The 16,138-nt window shown below is 44.8% G+C and overlaps 1 protein-coding gene across 3 annotated transcripts in view; it reads right to left on the bottom strand.

Annotated features, from left to right (window-relative positions):
* Nucleotides 1-16,138, bottom strand: part of rptor (regulatory associated protein of MTOR, complex 1) — a 328,096-nt gene that overhangs the window by 79,084 nt on the left and 232,874 nt on the right. For 2 of the 3 annotated variants that reach the window (XM_078401378.1, XM_078401376.1), the window contains exons 22-24: nt 7,681-7,814; nt 3,838-4,024; nt 1,190-1,300 (exon numbers count right to left, since the gene is read on the bottom strand). In XM_078401378.1, the coding sequence (XP_078257504.1) occupies nt 1,190-1,300; nt 3,838-4,024; nt 7,681-7,814 (432 nt within the window). The remainder of the gene's footprint in view (nt 1-1,189; nt 1,301-3,837; nt 4,025-7,680; nt 7,815-16,138) is intronic. The other variant, XM_078401377.1, reaches the window with a different exon arrangement.

Genomic DNA, 16,138 nt, shown 5'->3' with positions numbered 1-16,138 from the left:
GAGTCATAAATACCCTTTGCCAAAGGGTGGGGATAGAGTAAGATTTGGTCTCCATACTGGAGTAATAACCCTTTCGAAGTTATTGAATGTAAGCAGTGGGGATAGTGCTTGGATAACAATGGAATGAACTGGGAGACAGTACTCACACACCAACTTTCAAACTCCTACCAGGAATTAATTTACGTTGTCACTGTTGTACTTCGTGGTCCGGTACCTGTTGTACCTTTAGTGACTCTGGACGGACCACAAGTACACGTGTATAAAAGGTTACAATGCTGGAGCTCAACTCCAGGCTGTTTATTCCGTGGTCATCTGGATCCAGAGTGACCACCCAATCACACCAACCTCTTATATACGCATTCCTGCACATGCAAACAAAGTAGTCCTTGGGATACACAAAGTAGTCCCAGGCAATATCACAACAGTCACTTCAGCTAAAATGCATTTCTAGCTTTCGGGACAGATGCCTTTAGTTCAGTCAATGCCTTTAGTTCAGATGTCAATAGTTCAGTCTCAGCTCTCTCCATTTTAATTCACTCCAGTCAGGAGAGTCAAGAGGGTTTAATTGTTATACGTACTGGCAACAGAACAATGAAGTTTGTACATGTAGCAACTCCTCTGTATCATACTGCTGTGAAGGACACAAACTACTCAGGGCATTTTTGTAAAATGGTTTTCAAGGTTCCAACCCGTGAAATAATTCACAAAAATCACCGCCGCAGGAGCTCAGCAACATATCACGATAAATCTTGAACAGATGTAACTGATTGCAAGTTGTTAATGGACCCAACTTGAGCTCCAAGGTTTTCAAGGCCACGAGAACACAAGTATCTGAAAGGGAAATAGATACAAAGTGCTGGAGCAACTCAACGGGTCAGGCAGCATCACTGGAGAAAAAGGATGGGTGACGTTTCTGGTCAGGACCCTTCTTCAGGCAGCAAGTAAAGGGGAGGGAACTGGAGGGGAGAAGGGCCCGACCCGCTGAGTTACTCCAGCACTTTGTGTCTACCTTTGGTATAAACCAGCATCTGCAGTTCCTTTCTATGCATATCAGAAAGGAAACAGTCTCTTTGAGCTGGATGAGGTTTCTTTTTACCAGAAAAAAAGTTCATTTTAGTATCATGATAGTTAAATTGATTTGCTAACAACTATATCAGAAATCAATTTTAATTAGTAAGTGATAAAGTACCTTCATCACAGGCTGTGCAAAATATTTTGCGCTCCAATCACAGAACCCTGTTTGCATAGTTGTGGATATGAGATTTTTGTGTCCAACCCCGTCCTCTGAATCTTCAACAGTCTGGAAAGGTAAAACAAGTTTTAATGCCATTCTATACCTGCATTGATTGTTTTAACATTTGTCCTGACTTTGTGTTTTGACTTCAATGATGCTTTATTGTCACATGTACCAGGTACAGTGAAATGCTTTGTTTTGCATGCAACCCAGTACAATTATACAACAGATCTCACCTAGGCAGTACACAGTACACACTCTCATTTTGACAAGTTTAGTTTCGTTTTTACAGATACAGTGAGGAAACAGGCCCTTCGGCCCACCGAGCCTGAGCCTGAGCCGACCAACAATCCCCGTACACCAGTTCTATCCGACAGACGAGGGACAATTTACAGAAACCAATTAACCTACAAACCAGCACGTCTTAAGTATGCGGGAGGAAACCGGAGCACCCGGAGAAAACCCACGTGGTCACGGGTAGAAGGTACAAACTCCATACAGATAGCCCCCTAAGTCAGGATCCAACCCGGGTCTTTGGCGCTGTAAGGCAGCAAGTCTACCGCTGTGCCACTTAAGTTAATTTTATCTCTGAACCAAGGTCTGGTCTACCTCTGCACAGAAGCATTGGTTAGGCACCAGCAATTCTTCCAAGTGGGAATGGGACTTATCGACAGAATGGATAATATCTATAAGTGATTTGATTTTCAATTACCTAACCACTGTCAGTTTAGAACAAACAATCACATGGATGGCACAAAGTAAAAGATTGTAAGAATGTCTCAGCTGAAGGAGTATAAAAAATGATTCAGAGATGCCGCATGTTCTCAACAGGAGAGCAGTGATGAATCACTGAAGGGCGAGATTTATGGTGGCACTTGCATTGCTGATCGTGACTTCAAGTCACACTTTTCATTTACATTAACATTTCACAGCACTGAAGGTGCCACTCAGATAGATCTGGAACTTACTAACGATCTAACGTTTCATCACAAAGACAACCTTCTTCAATGACCGTGGCGGCTCGGTGGCGCAGCGGTAGAGTTGTTGCCTTACAGCGCCAGAGACACGGATTCGAGCGGAGATTGTACGTTCACCCCGTGACCGGGTGGGTTTTCTCCGAGATCTTCGGTTTCCTCCCACACTCCAAAGATGGACAGGCTTGTAGGTTAATTGGCTTTGTAAAAATTGCAAATTGTCCCTGGTGTATAGTGCTAGTGTGCGGGGATCGTTGGTCGGCGTGGACTCAGTGGGCTGAAGGGCCTGTTTCCGTGCTGTATCGATAACTAAACTAAACTGCAACATTATCCAGCTTTTCCCATGGTTCAACCCATTTGTTTTGACTCAACTATTCCAATGTCCCCTTGGTCTGTCTCCAATCTTCTATATCCTCAAACTAATCCAAAATGCCACTGTCCTTACACAACTTGCACCAAATCTAGACAGACGATAGACACAAAATGCTGGAGTAACTCAGTGGCTCAGGCAGCATCTCTGGAGAAAAGGAACAGGTGAGGTTTCGGGTCGAGACCCTTCCTCAGACTGAGAGGATATCCCCCATATCTGGACAGTGCTCTGCTCTCTGCCCTGGGCTGGCTCCACACCATGGATCTCCAAGTACTTCATGCTCCTGATGGTGACCTCAAAATTCTGCACTCTCTTCTATCTATCAATGACACTTAGAAATCGACCCCCCCCCCCCCTCCCCCCAAACAGCAGCCCTTCACATCGTCAGTCTGAAGAAGGGTCGCAATCCCAAAATGTCACCTGGTCATTTCCTTCACAGATGCTGCCTGACCTGCTGAGTTCCTCCAGTACTTTGTGTTTTGCTCAAGATTGTAACATCTGCAGTTCTTTGTGTTTCCATCTCTTTCTCCCTCTAAAGGCTTCCTGACAACACATCGAGCATTAAGTCACTTCTACTAACATTTCCCCCTTTGGCTGTGTCACTTCATTCAGTGGAAGACAAGTTATTTCAACATCTTGAATACTTTTTCTCTGTGACCTCTTCCTGCCCCACAAGCCTTCTAGATTGCTGTATCTATCCAAATCTGATCCCTTGAGCACTTTCCCTGTTAACTACCCCTCCAGATACTTGCCCGAACCTCTGCAAATCACCTTTTAAAAATTTCAACCTCACTATGTTTGTTTTTCAAGATGTACTTAAAACCACTCTCTGACCAAACTTTTGGCACACCATTCCCATCCTTCTTTGCTGCCAACTGTGGTCAACATCTTGTCTGGTAATAATCTGACTTCAGAGATACAGCGTGGAAACAGCCTGCACACTAACCAACACACACTTAGGACAATTTTACAACTTATCCGAGCCAATGAACCCGCAAACCTGTACGTCTTTGGAGTGTGGGAGGAAAATGGAGCACCCGGTGAAAACCCAGTGGGAGAACGTGCAAACTCCACACAGACAGCACCTGTGGTGAGGATCGAATCCGGGTCTCCAGCGCAAGAAGACAGCAATTCTACTGCTGCACCACCGTGCTGCCCTTCTGGCTCGGTTTTGGAATATTTTGAACATGAGAGAATCTACTTATGAAAAAAAACGAGCAGCCGTATTTGAATAATCTTCTATCCCACAAGTTTCTTACCTGATCTGGCCCCTTGTCGAACATTTTTCGCGTTCTGGAAAACTGGTGAGAATGTGGAGTGTAAGGCAGCGCGATGGTGGGAACTATTCCCTGCCGCGATGCAGCCGAGATATCTCTGGGTCCTGTCTGTTTGCTCACATCGTTGGTCAGGCTTGAACTACTGGTGCTGGGTATGGGCGGTGATCCTCTGCGACAGAAAATCACACGGAAAATTAAGGCAGGATTCTCCACAAAGTGAGAATATTTACTGTTGTACTGATACCCGTAATTTTTTGAGGGGAGTAACGTAGAAAGCTATCGAGGGACATGGATCGTGTGCAGGCAGATGAGATTAGTTTATCTCGACATCATGTTCAGCACAGACGCTGTGGGCCGAAGGGTTTGTTCTTGTGCTGCACTGTTCTATGTTCTGTAAATCCCCATAGCTGGATGAGTCTCACCCTAGGCTATTATGGGAGGCAAGGGGAGAGACTGCTGGGGCTCTGACTGAGATATCTGAATTTTTGTTGGCCTCTAATGAGAGACCAGATGACTGGAGGTCAGTAAATGTGCTGGTTGAGAGCATTTATGTGTTTGTTTACCCTGCTGATGTGGGCTGGATGTGAAGCCAGGTGTTAAAAGTGAAAGGATAACATGTTAGCAAGTGGATGGATTAAGGTTTTATGAAGTTTATCGCATGACAAGTCTGGGTACTTATGCCATCACTCCACAATATCTCAAAATTTTAACAGGCATTTCACGTAAATAAAATTGTTAAGACATAAAACAGACCTTTCAAATTTTGGAGACAACGTTAAGACAGTGAACAAAGAAACTGGTTATATTATTGACATGGGCCAAATAATTATTGAGAACAAAATTGACATGGAATTGCTTGGTTAAAAACTGGCTGAAGGCTTGCACCAGCAAAAGATTTGATGCATTTTATAGCTCCACTGTTGTGTATTTATTTCCAAAGATCCTTACATCCATATATTTTGAAGTGGATTGATTGATATGTTGGCAAATGAAAGATTTCATAAAAATCAAAAAGCTCAGATGGTGGAAATCTGATCAAGAAAGTACTGGGTTCTGATGTAGAAACTTTCAGACAGGTGTTTCTCTTTCCGCAGATGCTGCCTGACCCGTTGAATGTTTCCAGCATTTTCCATTTTTGAAACATTGCTGAATTTGGACCAAGAATGGAAAGATGGCCTTCGTGATTGGTACGGGGTGTCAAGAGTTATGGGGAGTATAGGGTCCACCTCTTGTCCATAAAGATGATTTGAACTTGGCAACGGGGCAAACCTGAAAATTCTTCATTCCTCAAGGAAATGGCGCCAATGGCTGAATCGTATTTGCCTTGGCCTTTTGTTCAGTATAATGGATTATGACGGTGAGCTTTTCATTTTGTTAAACTTTGTGATATAATTCTATTTTTGGCATATGCATTTTTTTCTTATAAACTGTACAATGCAATGAAAAATATGGTCATAATTGCATGATTTTCACCTAAAATAAAGAGTTAACGAAAAACCCATTTCAGCACTGATTAATAACAGGACCCCCTGACTAGAAGACAGGGGCTGCTATAATTGCTCTTAAAATGAAATATACCCTAGGGTTGTAATTAAGTTAAATTAATAAGCAGCCATTCACTTTATTTTACCATCAATCATTCTACCCACACAGTGTCAGATTAATGAAACTATTTGGCTTAGCAAAGTAATTTTTCATATGCTTAGATTCAGAGCACAGTTAATGCAACAAGAAAATAGTACTCTTTAGAAAAATATTAATTTATCAAACCCTCTTTATCAAATTTATCAAAATCCCCCTTTGACATGGCAACAGCTACTGAATTTAGCTGGAATTGGAAAGTCTCTCATTTGGGATTTTTTGCTATTGACATGAAATCTCGATTTAGTGAGGAACATTGTTATGCCGACAGACTGCTCCACAATTCACATTGAATATCAGTGGATTTCCTATTCCATGGCCTAAGGAAAGATAGCAGAGAGCTTCAGCTTTCCAATTACTTTCTGATCGAGTTTTGTTGCTTCTCTAACAATCTTCCTTTTTCCACCCACTTTCCTTCCAGGTGGAAATTGGCACAGATGAAGCACAAAGGCTTGAAACTTTCCTGTCTTCAAAGTCATGCCTGCTGTACCATCCTCCTTGCCCCAGTGAATATGACAGAGGGCACAGGAAAGAGTGCAGGCCCAGATTAGGCAGCAGCAGTGTCTGGATGTCCTGGGGTTTCAGAGACAGCCTGGGATCTAAGATGGAGGAGAAATAAGAAGCCACAATGGCTGCCAATCTAGAATGTGCAGAAGGACAGGAAGACAATAGGAGCAGGAGTAGGCCATTCAGCCCTTCGAGCCAGCACCACCATTCAATGTGATCATGGCTGATCATTCTCAATCAGTACCCCGTTCCTGCCTTCTCCCCATACCCCCTGACTCCGCTATCCTTCAGAGCTCTATCTAGCTCTCTCTTGAATGCATTCAGAGACTTGGCCTCCACTGCCTTCCGAAGCAGTGAATTCCACAGATTTACAATTCTCTGACTGAAAATGTTTTTCATCATCTCCGTTCTAAATGGCCTACCCCTTATTCTTAAACTGTGGCCCCTGGTTCTGGACTCCCCCAACATTGGGAACATGTTGAAGCCAAGAGGTAATGGTGGAGGTGCGAAAGTTATTGGATGAAATCTCATCAGCCTCATAAAATAGAAAGCACCAATGGAAAGTGGCAGAATTGAGGTGGGGGGAATGGGATTGGGAAAGAAGGGAGAAAATCTGAATTCCAATATCAGCAGAGGGAGATTAGACTGACAGGTACAGTGCAGCCACACTGAAGGTTTCATCTTGCAAAACTCCATTGCTCATATCTTGACCAATGGACGGGACTGCTATAATTGCCTCAAGATAGACACAAAATGCCAGAGTAACTCATCAGACGTCTGATAAAGGGTCTCGACCAGAAACATCACCTATTCCTTCTCTCCAGGGATGGTGCCTGTCCCGCTGAGTTACTCCAGCATTTAGTGTCTATATTCGGTGTAAACCAGCTTCTGCAGTTCCTTCTTACACATAATTGCTTCAAACTCCATTGTTCATAATGTTGTTGACTCCAAACAGTAATATGTCATAAGGTCATAAGCGATAGGAGCAGAATTAGGCCATTCGGCCCATCAAGTCTTCTACGCCATTCAATCATGACTGATCTATCTCTCCCTTCTAACCCCATTCTCCTGCCTTCTCCCCATAACCCCTGACACCCGTACAATACATACACTGAATACCTATTGCACTGGATGTACATGAATGGGACTGAAAGTCATTAATAAGAACACAGTTCAGACTTCTTAACAGTCCATGGTCAACAAGAATTTTCTCACAGGTAAAAAGGAATTTGTTTAGTTGAGTTTAGAGGAACAATGTAGAAGCAGGCCTTTCCGCCCAATGAGTCCACGCCGCCCAGTGATCCCCGTACACTTACACCATCCTACACGCTGGGGACAATTTACAATTTTTACCGCAGCCAATTACCCTACAAACCTGTACGTCTTTGGAATGTGGGAGGAAACCGGGGTTCCCGGAGAAACCCGACGTGGTCACGGGGGGAACGCACAAACTCCGTACAGTCAGCGCCCGTGATCAGGATGGAACACGGGTCTCTGGCGCCGTAAGGCAGCAACTCTACCGCTGCGCCACCCCAAATTAAATTCTCAATGTATCTTGACGGTGTGTCACCCATTTGCTGCACCTGCACGCAGCAAACTAAACACCTGCCGGGCACAACGTGCTGCAAGTATGTCCCAATGTTAGAGAGGTATTTCATCCCAGACTCAACGACTTACCCAACCTGGTGAATGTGTGCTCCCTTACTGGTGGGGCTGGCTGGTGCCGACTGTGTGAGGTTTGTAGAGTCCAGGATGAGCTGCGGGCGGGCGTTCATTGTTGCCTGAGGGGACACGACGGGGAAAAAAAACGCCTACATTTTAATAGATGAAATTCATGCATCAAAAGATTTTCTTTTTTAATCACTCGGAAATAATTGGCAATGTTTAGCTGTTCCATTTTAATGGTAAAAAAGATGTGGAGGACTCCAAAATTTTGGAAAGAAACAGGACCAATTATTTTGGAAGAACATGCTACCTATGAAAACTGAAGAGAAAACCAAAATGATCGACAGAAGTATCTGTTCTGAAAGTTGTTTCTGCAAGGCAAGATTCAAAGCATTAAATAAAAAGGCTTCAATTCCACTCTTTGGCAGCTGGGTGCTGAGATGCAGACTGATGATTCTATCTCAACGGGGGAACTGACACAAACATTCTTTACCCATTACTATTTTGGGATCCTCCAAAATCCTAATAATGGGAGGAAAATATACCTGCATACACAAACTATCTGTGCCCAGTTTCAACAAAACAAGTCCTCATTCCACCAGTGTTGTCTCTTGAAACAGTGGCCAACTTAAGGTCATAAGGTCATTAGTGATAGGAGCAGAATTAGGCCATTCGGCCCGTCAAGTCCACTCCGCCATCCAATCATGGCTGATCCATCTCTCCCTCTTAACTCCAGTCTTCTGCCTTCTCCCCATAACCTCTGACACCCGTACGAATCAATTTTGGGATCCTCCTGAACTTTACTGTAAGTGGCAAGTCATAGTCATGGAGTCATACAGCAAGAAGCAGGCCCTTCAGCCCAAATTGTCCATGTCGACCAAGATGCTCATCTAACCTAGCCCCGCTTGCCTGCAATTAACTAATTTCCCTCTAAACCTTTCCTATCCATGTACCTGTCCAAATGTCATCCATCATCACCCTCTGCTTCCTACAATCAAGACAATTATGTATCCAATTACAAAATACTGGTGGAATTCAGCAGGTCAGGCAGCATCTGGGGAGGGAATGGGACAGACGATGTTTTGGGTCAGGTCCCTTCTTCAGACTAATGGAGGGGAAGGAACTGGAAGAACAGCACCCATATTCTGCTTGAGTAGCAATGGCATGAACCATGAATTCTCTAATCCTCCAACCCTCCTTTTCATCCCCCTACATCTTTCTCCCACTACCCCCATCACTGTTCCTTTCTTCTCCCCCTCCTGGTCATCTCCCACCACTCCCTACTCCGAGTCTCCTAATTCCTCTTTGCCACCCCTCTTTCCACTCCTCTCCCTCTGTCCATTTCCCTCTACAGATCCCGACCAGGTACTGACAAAGGAACAATGATATTCTTACTTGCAGCAGTGGAACAAGCCAGTAAACACAGTACACACAGAAAATATATAAACAAAATTTCAATACATTCGATACTAGTGCAAAAAAAGCCACTAGTCTGCAACCTATCGTTCATAGGTTAGTATTGTGTAGTTTAGTTTAGTTTAGTTTAGAGATACAGCGTGGAAACAGGGCCTTCGGTCAACCGGGTCCGTGCTTACCAGCGATCCCCGCACATTAACACTATCCTACGCCCACCAGGGACAATTTACCAAGCCAACTAACCTACAAACCTGCACGTCTTTGGATTGTGGGACGAAACCGGAGATCTCGGAGAAAACCCACGCAGGTCACGGGGAGAACGTACAAACTCGTACAGACGGCGCCCCCAGTCAGGATTGAACCCGGGTCGATGGCGCTGCATTCGCTGTAAGTTAGCAACTCTACCGCCGCGCCACCGTTTAAGAGCCTGATGGTTGTGGGGAAGAAGCTATTTTTGAACCTGGTGGTCATGGTTTTCAGACTCCAATACCTTTTTCCCAAAAGTAGCAGTGAAATGAGAGTGTGGCCAGGGTGGTGTATATCTTTAATGATGCTGCTACCTTTCTGAGGCAGTGCCTCCTATAGTGCCCCTCACATGTCTTTTAGTTCTCTAACTCTGCTGCCATGTACCTCCACAAAGGCACATTTACAGGGCTTCTAATCAACAAATGTCTTTGGGACATGGAACGAAACTGGAGCATTTAATTGAAACCCATTGAGTGCAGGGAGAGCATGCAAACTCCACACCGACAGCATCCAAGTCCAAGACTGAACTTTGGTGCAATGAAATGAGCCATTCGAACCAATGTGTCACTGTGCTGCTGCTTTCCATTTTTACTCAAATTTTAAAAAATGTTTCATTAATAGGCGCTTTGAAAATCCACCCATTTCTTTGACCATTGATTGCATTCGTCAGGAGGAGCACAAAGCTTCTGTTATGCCAAACAATCAGGCTCAACTCAAGTCTGAGTCACTCCGCGAGTGAAGCACATCAAAGTTTTAAAAAAGTGCTACATATATGCAAGTTCTCTCTTTCATCTGTGCTGGCTTTGAATTCAAATCTGTGAGGTGTCAAAATATGCTAAGCCACAGATCTTACCGAGTCTTCTGCATTTCTGCTAGAAGTGATAACCTTTCCTGAAGGAATCAGCTCGGAGTTAAAACTTCTGCCCAATACACTTGTAGTGAAATATATCAGTCACATTTAATGTTAGAGAATCAATGTTAGATGTCGTCGTGCTTAGATGGTTCAACATTACTTTTTATTTTGTACATAGTTATCTGTATACTTTCACCAGCAAAACCAAACCCCCATAAGATGCTATGTCACAGATTCTTTGGCCCACCGAGTCCACGCCGACCAGCGATTGGACCGTACACTCGCACTGTCACGCTATGAAAACGGAGAGGATGAGACGGAGTTTCTTCCCACAGGCCATCAGGACTGTTAACTTTTATAACTCCAGGGACTAAATTTTGTCTTCTCTGTATTAACTGTATTAACTTTATTTATATCATCATCATATCATATCATATATATACAGCCGGAAACAGGCCTTTTCGGCCCTCCAAGTCCGTGCCGCCTGCTGTAACTGTAATTCTTTTTTGTGCACAATGCGCAGGCATTGCCACTTTCATTTCACTGCACATCGTGTATGTGCATGTGACAAATAAACTTGACTTGACTTGACTCCTACTCACCAGGGCCAATTTACAATTTTACCGAAGACAGTTCATCTACAAATCTGTAAGTCTTTGCAGTGTGGAAGGAAACGGAGCACCCGGAGAAAACCCACAGCGGTCACAGGGAGAACGTACAAACTCCGTACAGACAGCACCCGTAGCCAGGATCGAACCCGGGGCCCCTCTGGCGCTGGAAGGCAGCAACTCTACTGCCGCTCCACCGTGCCGCCCCCGTTTTTGTCAGTTTGACCTATTTGGGGTTGGTGGCAGATGGGAGGAACGGCAACCCCCTAAATGTGAGAAAATGAGTGTGAAGGAAACTAGGAGCGGCACAAACCGGCAAAAGGAAATTCGCATCAAATAATGTAAAGTGAACAAGTGACACGAAGAGTCTTTCAATTTCATAACTCGAGCTCCACAGTAGCGGCACGGTGGCGCAGCGGTAGAGTTGCTGCCTTACAGCTAATGCAGCGCCGAGACTCAGGTTCGATCCTGACTACGGGTGCCGTCTGTACGGAGTTTGTACGTTCTCCCCGTGACCTGCGTGGGTTTTCTCCGAGATCTTCGGTTTCCTCCCACACTCCAAAGACGTTCAGGTATGTAGGTTAATTGACTGGGTAAATGTAAAAATTGTCCCTAGTGTGTGTAGTTTAGTGTTAATGTGTGGGGATCGCTGGGCGACGCGGACTCGGTGGGCCGAAGGGCCTGTTTCCGCGCTGTATCTCTAAATCAAAATCAAAAAAATCCTTGCTGCCCTCCCACCTGACTAAACAAGCCACTCAGCTCAAGGGCAATTTGAGATGGGCAATAAACGATGGCCTGGCCAACAACACAAACGCCCCATGAATGTATGAATGAAAACAATTAATATCCAGAACTTAACCTTTAAAATTAGAACTTGATCTTTAAAAGTAGAAAATATATTAACAGGTTTTTCGCCTACAAAGGCCATTAACAGCCAAGTCTAATTTCATTTTGTTCAGATATTTACATGCAGAAACTTTGCAGCATATGTGCCTGGACTGCAAATGTGACACCCACACCCATCTTCCTCTGGCACTTGCACAAGGTGGAGTTCAGAACAGTGTCCCTCGTACCAGAGGCCATTGATAACGAGCACAGAGCAGTGACTGAATCCATGACATTGTCAGTTCAGATCTGCATTTCAATTATATAGAGTGATACAGTGTGGAAACAGGCCCTTCAGCCCAACTTGCCCACACCGACCAACATGGCCCATCTACACTAGTCCCACCTGCCTGTGTTTGGTCCATATCCCTCTAAACCTGTCCTATCCATGTACCTGTCTAAATGTTTCTTAAACATTGCAATAGTCCCTGCCTCAACTACCTCCTCTGGCAACTCGTTCCATACACCCACCACCCTTTGTGTGAAAAAGTCACCACTCAGGTTTCCATGAAATCTTCTTCCCCCCCCCCCTCACCTTAAACCCATGTCCTCTGGTTCTCGATTCTCCTACTCAGACTCAGTGCATCTACCCGATCTACACCTCTCATGATTTTTGTAGGCTTTGTGAGGCTATTAAGGAATTCCAGATTGTATTATTTAGCAGGAGAAAAGGAAGCAAATTAAAAAAAGACAGGGTGCTAGAATAACTCAGTGGGTCAGACAGCATCACTGGAGAACGTGGATAGGTGACATTTTGGGTCGGGACCCTCCTTCAGACTGTTTGTAGTAAGGTTTAGGAAGCTGGGAGAGAGAGATGGGGGCAGAACAAAACCAGGCAAGTGATACGTGAATCCAGGTGAAGGGGGTGGATGGGCAGAGATTGTTGGACAGGGACCAAAGATGAAAAGACAGATAGTGTGAGATTACATGGTATCGATAGAAGAAATGTGAAGCTGGAAGAAGGAATACAGGCAGAAGGAGGGGAATGTTTGCCAGTACTGCAAATTATGCATTGCTTGGGAAAAATGCTGGGATTCAATGTTAGAGAAACATAGAAAATAGGTGCAGGAGTAGGCCATTCAGCCCTTCGAGCCTGCACCGCCATTCAATATGATCATGGCTGATCATCCAACTCAGTATCCCGTACCTGCCTTCTCTCCATTCCCCCTGATCCCTTTAGCCACAAGGGCCACATCTAACTCCCTCTTAAATATAGCCAATGAACTGGCCTCAACTACCTTCTGTGGCAGAGAATTCCACAGACTCACCACTCTCTGTGTGAAAAAAACCGTTCTCATCTCGGTCCTAAAAGACTTCCCCCTTATCCTTAAACTGTGACCCTTTGTTCTGGACTTCCCCAACATCGGCAACAATCTTCCTGCATCTAGCCTGTCCAACCCATTAAGAATTTTGTAAGTTTCACAAAAATGTTCTCAGAAAGAAGCATAACAGCATAGAAATTTCCAAGTGCTTTTTTTTCTGGGCATTTACAATGGTTCTTCTGTGGGTTACTAGCATTATTATTTATTTTTAGATACCAATATGGCTGAAAATCCAGCAAATGGTGTTAATTCACCTAGAAATGTGAGCCACAATTGTTTAGCACAAATGTCAATTTTGCAAACCATGGTTTTTCTAGGATGTCAGATACATTTCTATGTCAACATTTCCCTTTCACCACTTGCCATTGAATACTGAAAATATTCAGAAATTACCTTCAATATTCCAGTTCAAAAGAATAAATCGTGCAAAAAGAAATCCTCAATGTAAAGTTAGTTCCTTGACAAAACCTTCCATTTTAATGATTCATTGTCTGTGGAGTTTTAACTTTAAGCATACATGTAAAGAAAGACAGGTGAGTAAAACCACTTGCAGCTTCCCACAGCTCTCAATTACTGAAGAAGGGTCCCGATCTGAAACGTCACCTACCCATGTTCTCCAGAGATAGATACTAAATGCTGGAGTAACTCAGCAGGTCAGGCAGCATCTCTGGCGAGAAGGAATGGGTGACGTTTCGGGTCGAGACCCTTCTTCAGACTTCTTCACCATCATCTGCAGTTCCTTCCTGCACATTTCTCCAGTGATGCTACCTGACCCGCTGAGTTACTCCAGCACAGCGTGTCTTTTATTTCTGAAGTGCTCTGACCGACTCCTGAGTACCACAGGATACAGTCTCTCCACTTTCACAGAGGTAGCAAAGATTTCTAGTGCTTCAGGTGTATGAGGATGGAGAAACATATATTCATCGGTGGAATTTTCCATGATATAGTTCACTGATCATTGTCTTGTTCAAAAGAGACAGGCACATTCATCCAAGATAAGATTTTTCACAAGGCCAGGATTCACTGAGCTAATAGTCTCCACTCAAGATGTCAGTTTAGTCATGTCACACTGTCAGATTACTGATTATGGTTGCCAAACATTTTCACTCCCCCTCCCATATTGATCTCTCTGTCCTGGGCCTCCTCCACTGTCACAGTGAGGCCACACGCAAATTGGAGGAACAGCACCTCATATTTCGCTTGGGCAGCTATGGATATTGATTTCTCTAATTTCAAGTAACCCTTGCATTCCCTTTCTCTCCGTCCCTCCCCCTCTCTGTCCCTCCCCCACCCCGTCCCCCCCCACCCCATCCCTCCCCCACCCCCCCCGTCCCTCCCCCACCCTAGTCGTCCTGCCAGTTCCTCTGTTCACCTCCATATATCCCTTCCTTATCACCTCGCCCACAGCCCACAATGGACCATTGTGGGCTCCATCTTTCCTTCGTCATCAGTCCCGGCTCTGATTTGTTCTGAAACGTTTCATGCCTCTAGTTTCTAGCGTGGTTTTCTTTGTTAAGTCTCTTGATGAATTTAGCTGTCAGGCGGGGTAGCCAATTGGACTGTAAGCAACTGCTGAAGGCAGGAAGAGTGCACAGGCTTAAGGCCAGCATCAGGCCACCAGCAGAATCAAGGACCAGACTCACCCTGGTCACTCCCTCTTCTCCACTCTCCCATCAGGCAAGAGGTACAGAGGTTTGAAAACGCACACCTCCAGATTCAGGGACAGTTTCTTCCCAGCTGTTCCCATCCGATCATCAACCAGAGAGCAGTCCTGACCTACCATCTACCTCATTGGAGACCTACGAACTACCTATCATTAATCAGACTTTATCTTGCAGTAATCGTTATATCCTTTATCCCGTACCTGTGCACGGGTTGATTGTAATCGTGTGTGGTCTTTTTGCTGATTGGAAAGCACGCCACAAAAAGTTTCTCACTCTACCTCGGTACACGTGACAATAATAAACTAATCAGCCAATGGTTAAAATTTGAAAATAGAAGTTCGACAGTCCCTTAAGATCAAATTGATATGCGTGTTTACTTGGTCTCCCATATTTTAGGCACATTTTATTTTCCTAAAGGCAGACTGGGAGAGGCAACTTTGATTATGAATGGCACTCTCATGCTGTGCAAGAAACCATTCAGCTGATTCAGATCTTGTCTCATCTCACCAAGCATTTAGTCCATCAGCGTTAGGAAACATTATAGAAGCATCCATGCACAGGACACATTCACCCAGCAGCAATCACTGAGGGACATTATTGTTACCACCCTGCGTTGTGTAATGGCGCGAACTGAATTGCGACACCATTGATATAAAGATAATACTCGAAGACAGGATGATGAGTGACTGACACCACTGAGTGGAAGGTGATATTTACAGGACACCTCAACTATTAATAGTTGCTGCAGTCTTGACATTTCTCCTCATTATATGTCTATCATCCTACAGAGTCATATAGCACGGAAACAGGTCCTCCCACCCACCCAGTCCACACTCACCATTAAGATCACTGTTTCAAAATAGGGGGTCGCCAACATAAAGTCGGAATTATACAGCATGGAAACAGGCTCTTCCACCCAACTGGTCGACCCATGCCGACCAAGATTTGACCCACGAACATCTACAGGGAAGGAACAAAGGAGGACCCAGCGTGGGGGGGCCGCCGTGATGGGGGTGGGGGGGAGAACAATGGAGGACCCGGTGTGGGGGAACCGCCGTGAAGGAGGGGGAAGAACAATGGAGGACCCGGCCTGTGGGGGGACCGCTGTGATGGGGGTGGGGTGGTGGGTGGGAATAAGGGGGGACCTGGTGTGGAAACTATGGATACTTTGTAACTTTGTCAGTGCCCTTACGTGGCGACTATTTGCATACCTTGAGTGTGCAAGCAAAGAATTTCATTGTGACAATAAAATATTCAATTATCCATTCATTCATTCATTCACTAATTCCATTTTGCTATTCTCCCCATATTGCACTGCTCACCTACACACGAGGGGAAACCTATGGCGATTCATTGACCCGGTTGCACTCGTGGCTTAAGGATGTGGGAGGAAAGTGGAGCACCTGGAGGAAGCCCACGCGGTCACAAGGAGAACATGCAAACTCCACACAGCCCCAGAGGTCAGGATTATCAGAG

Source organism: Rhinoraja longicauda, chromosome 6 (assembly GCF_053455715.1).
Source record: "Rhinoraja longicauda isolate Sanriku21f chromosome 6, sRhiLon1.1, whole genome shotgun sequence".
Taxonomy (NCBI): Eukaryota; Metazoa; Chordata; class Chondrichthyes; order Rajiformes; family Arhynchobatidae; genus Rhinoraja; species Rhinoraja longicauda.
The sequence above is the reverse complement of the archived record's forward strand: the minus strand, read 5'-3'. Positions and strand labels throughout refer to the sequence as shown.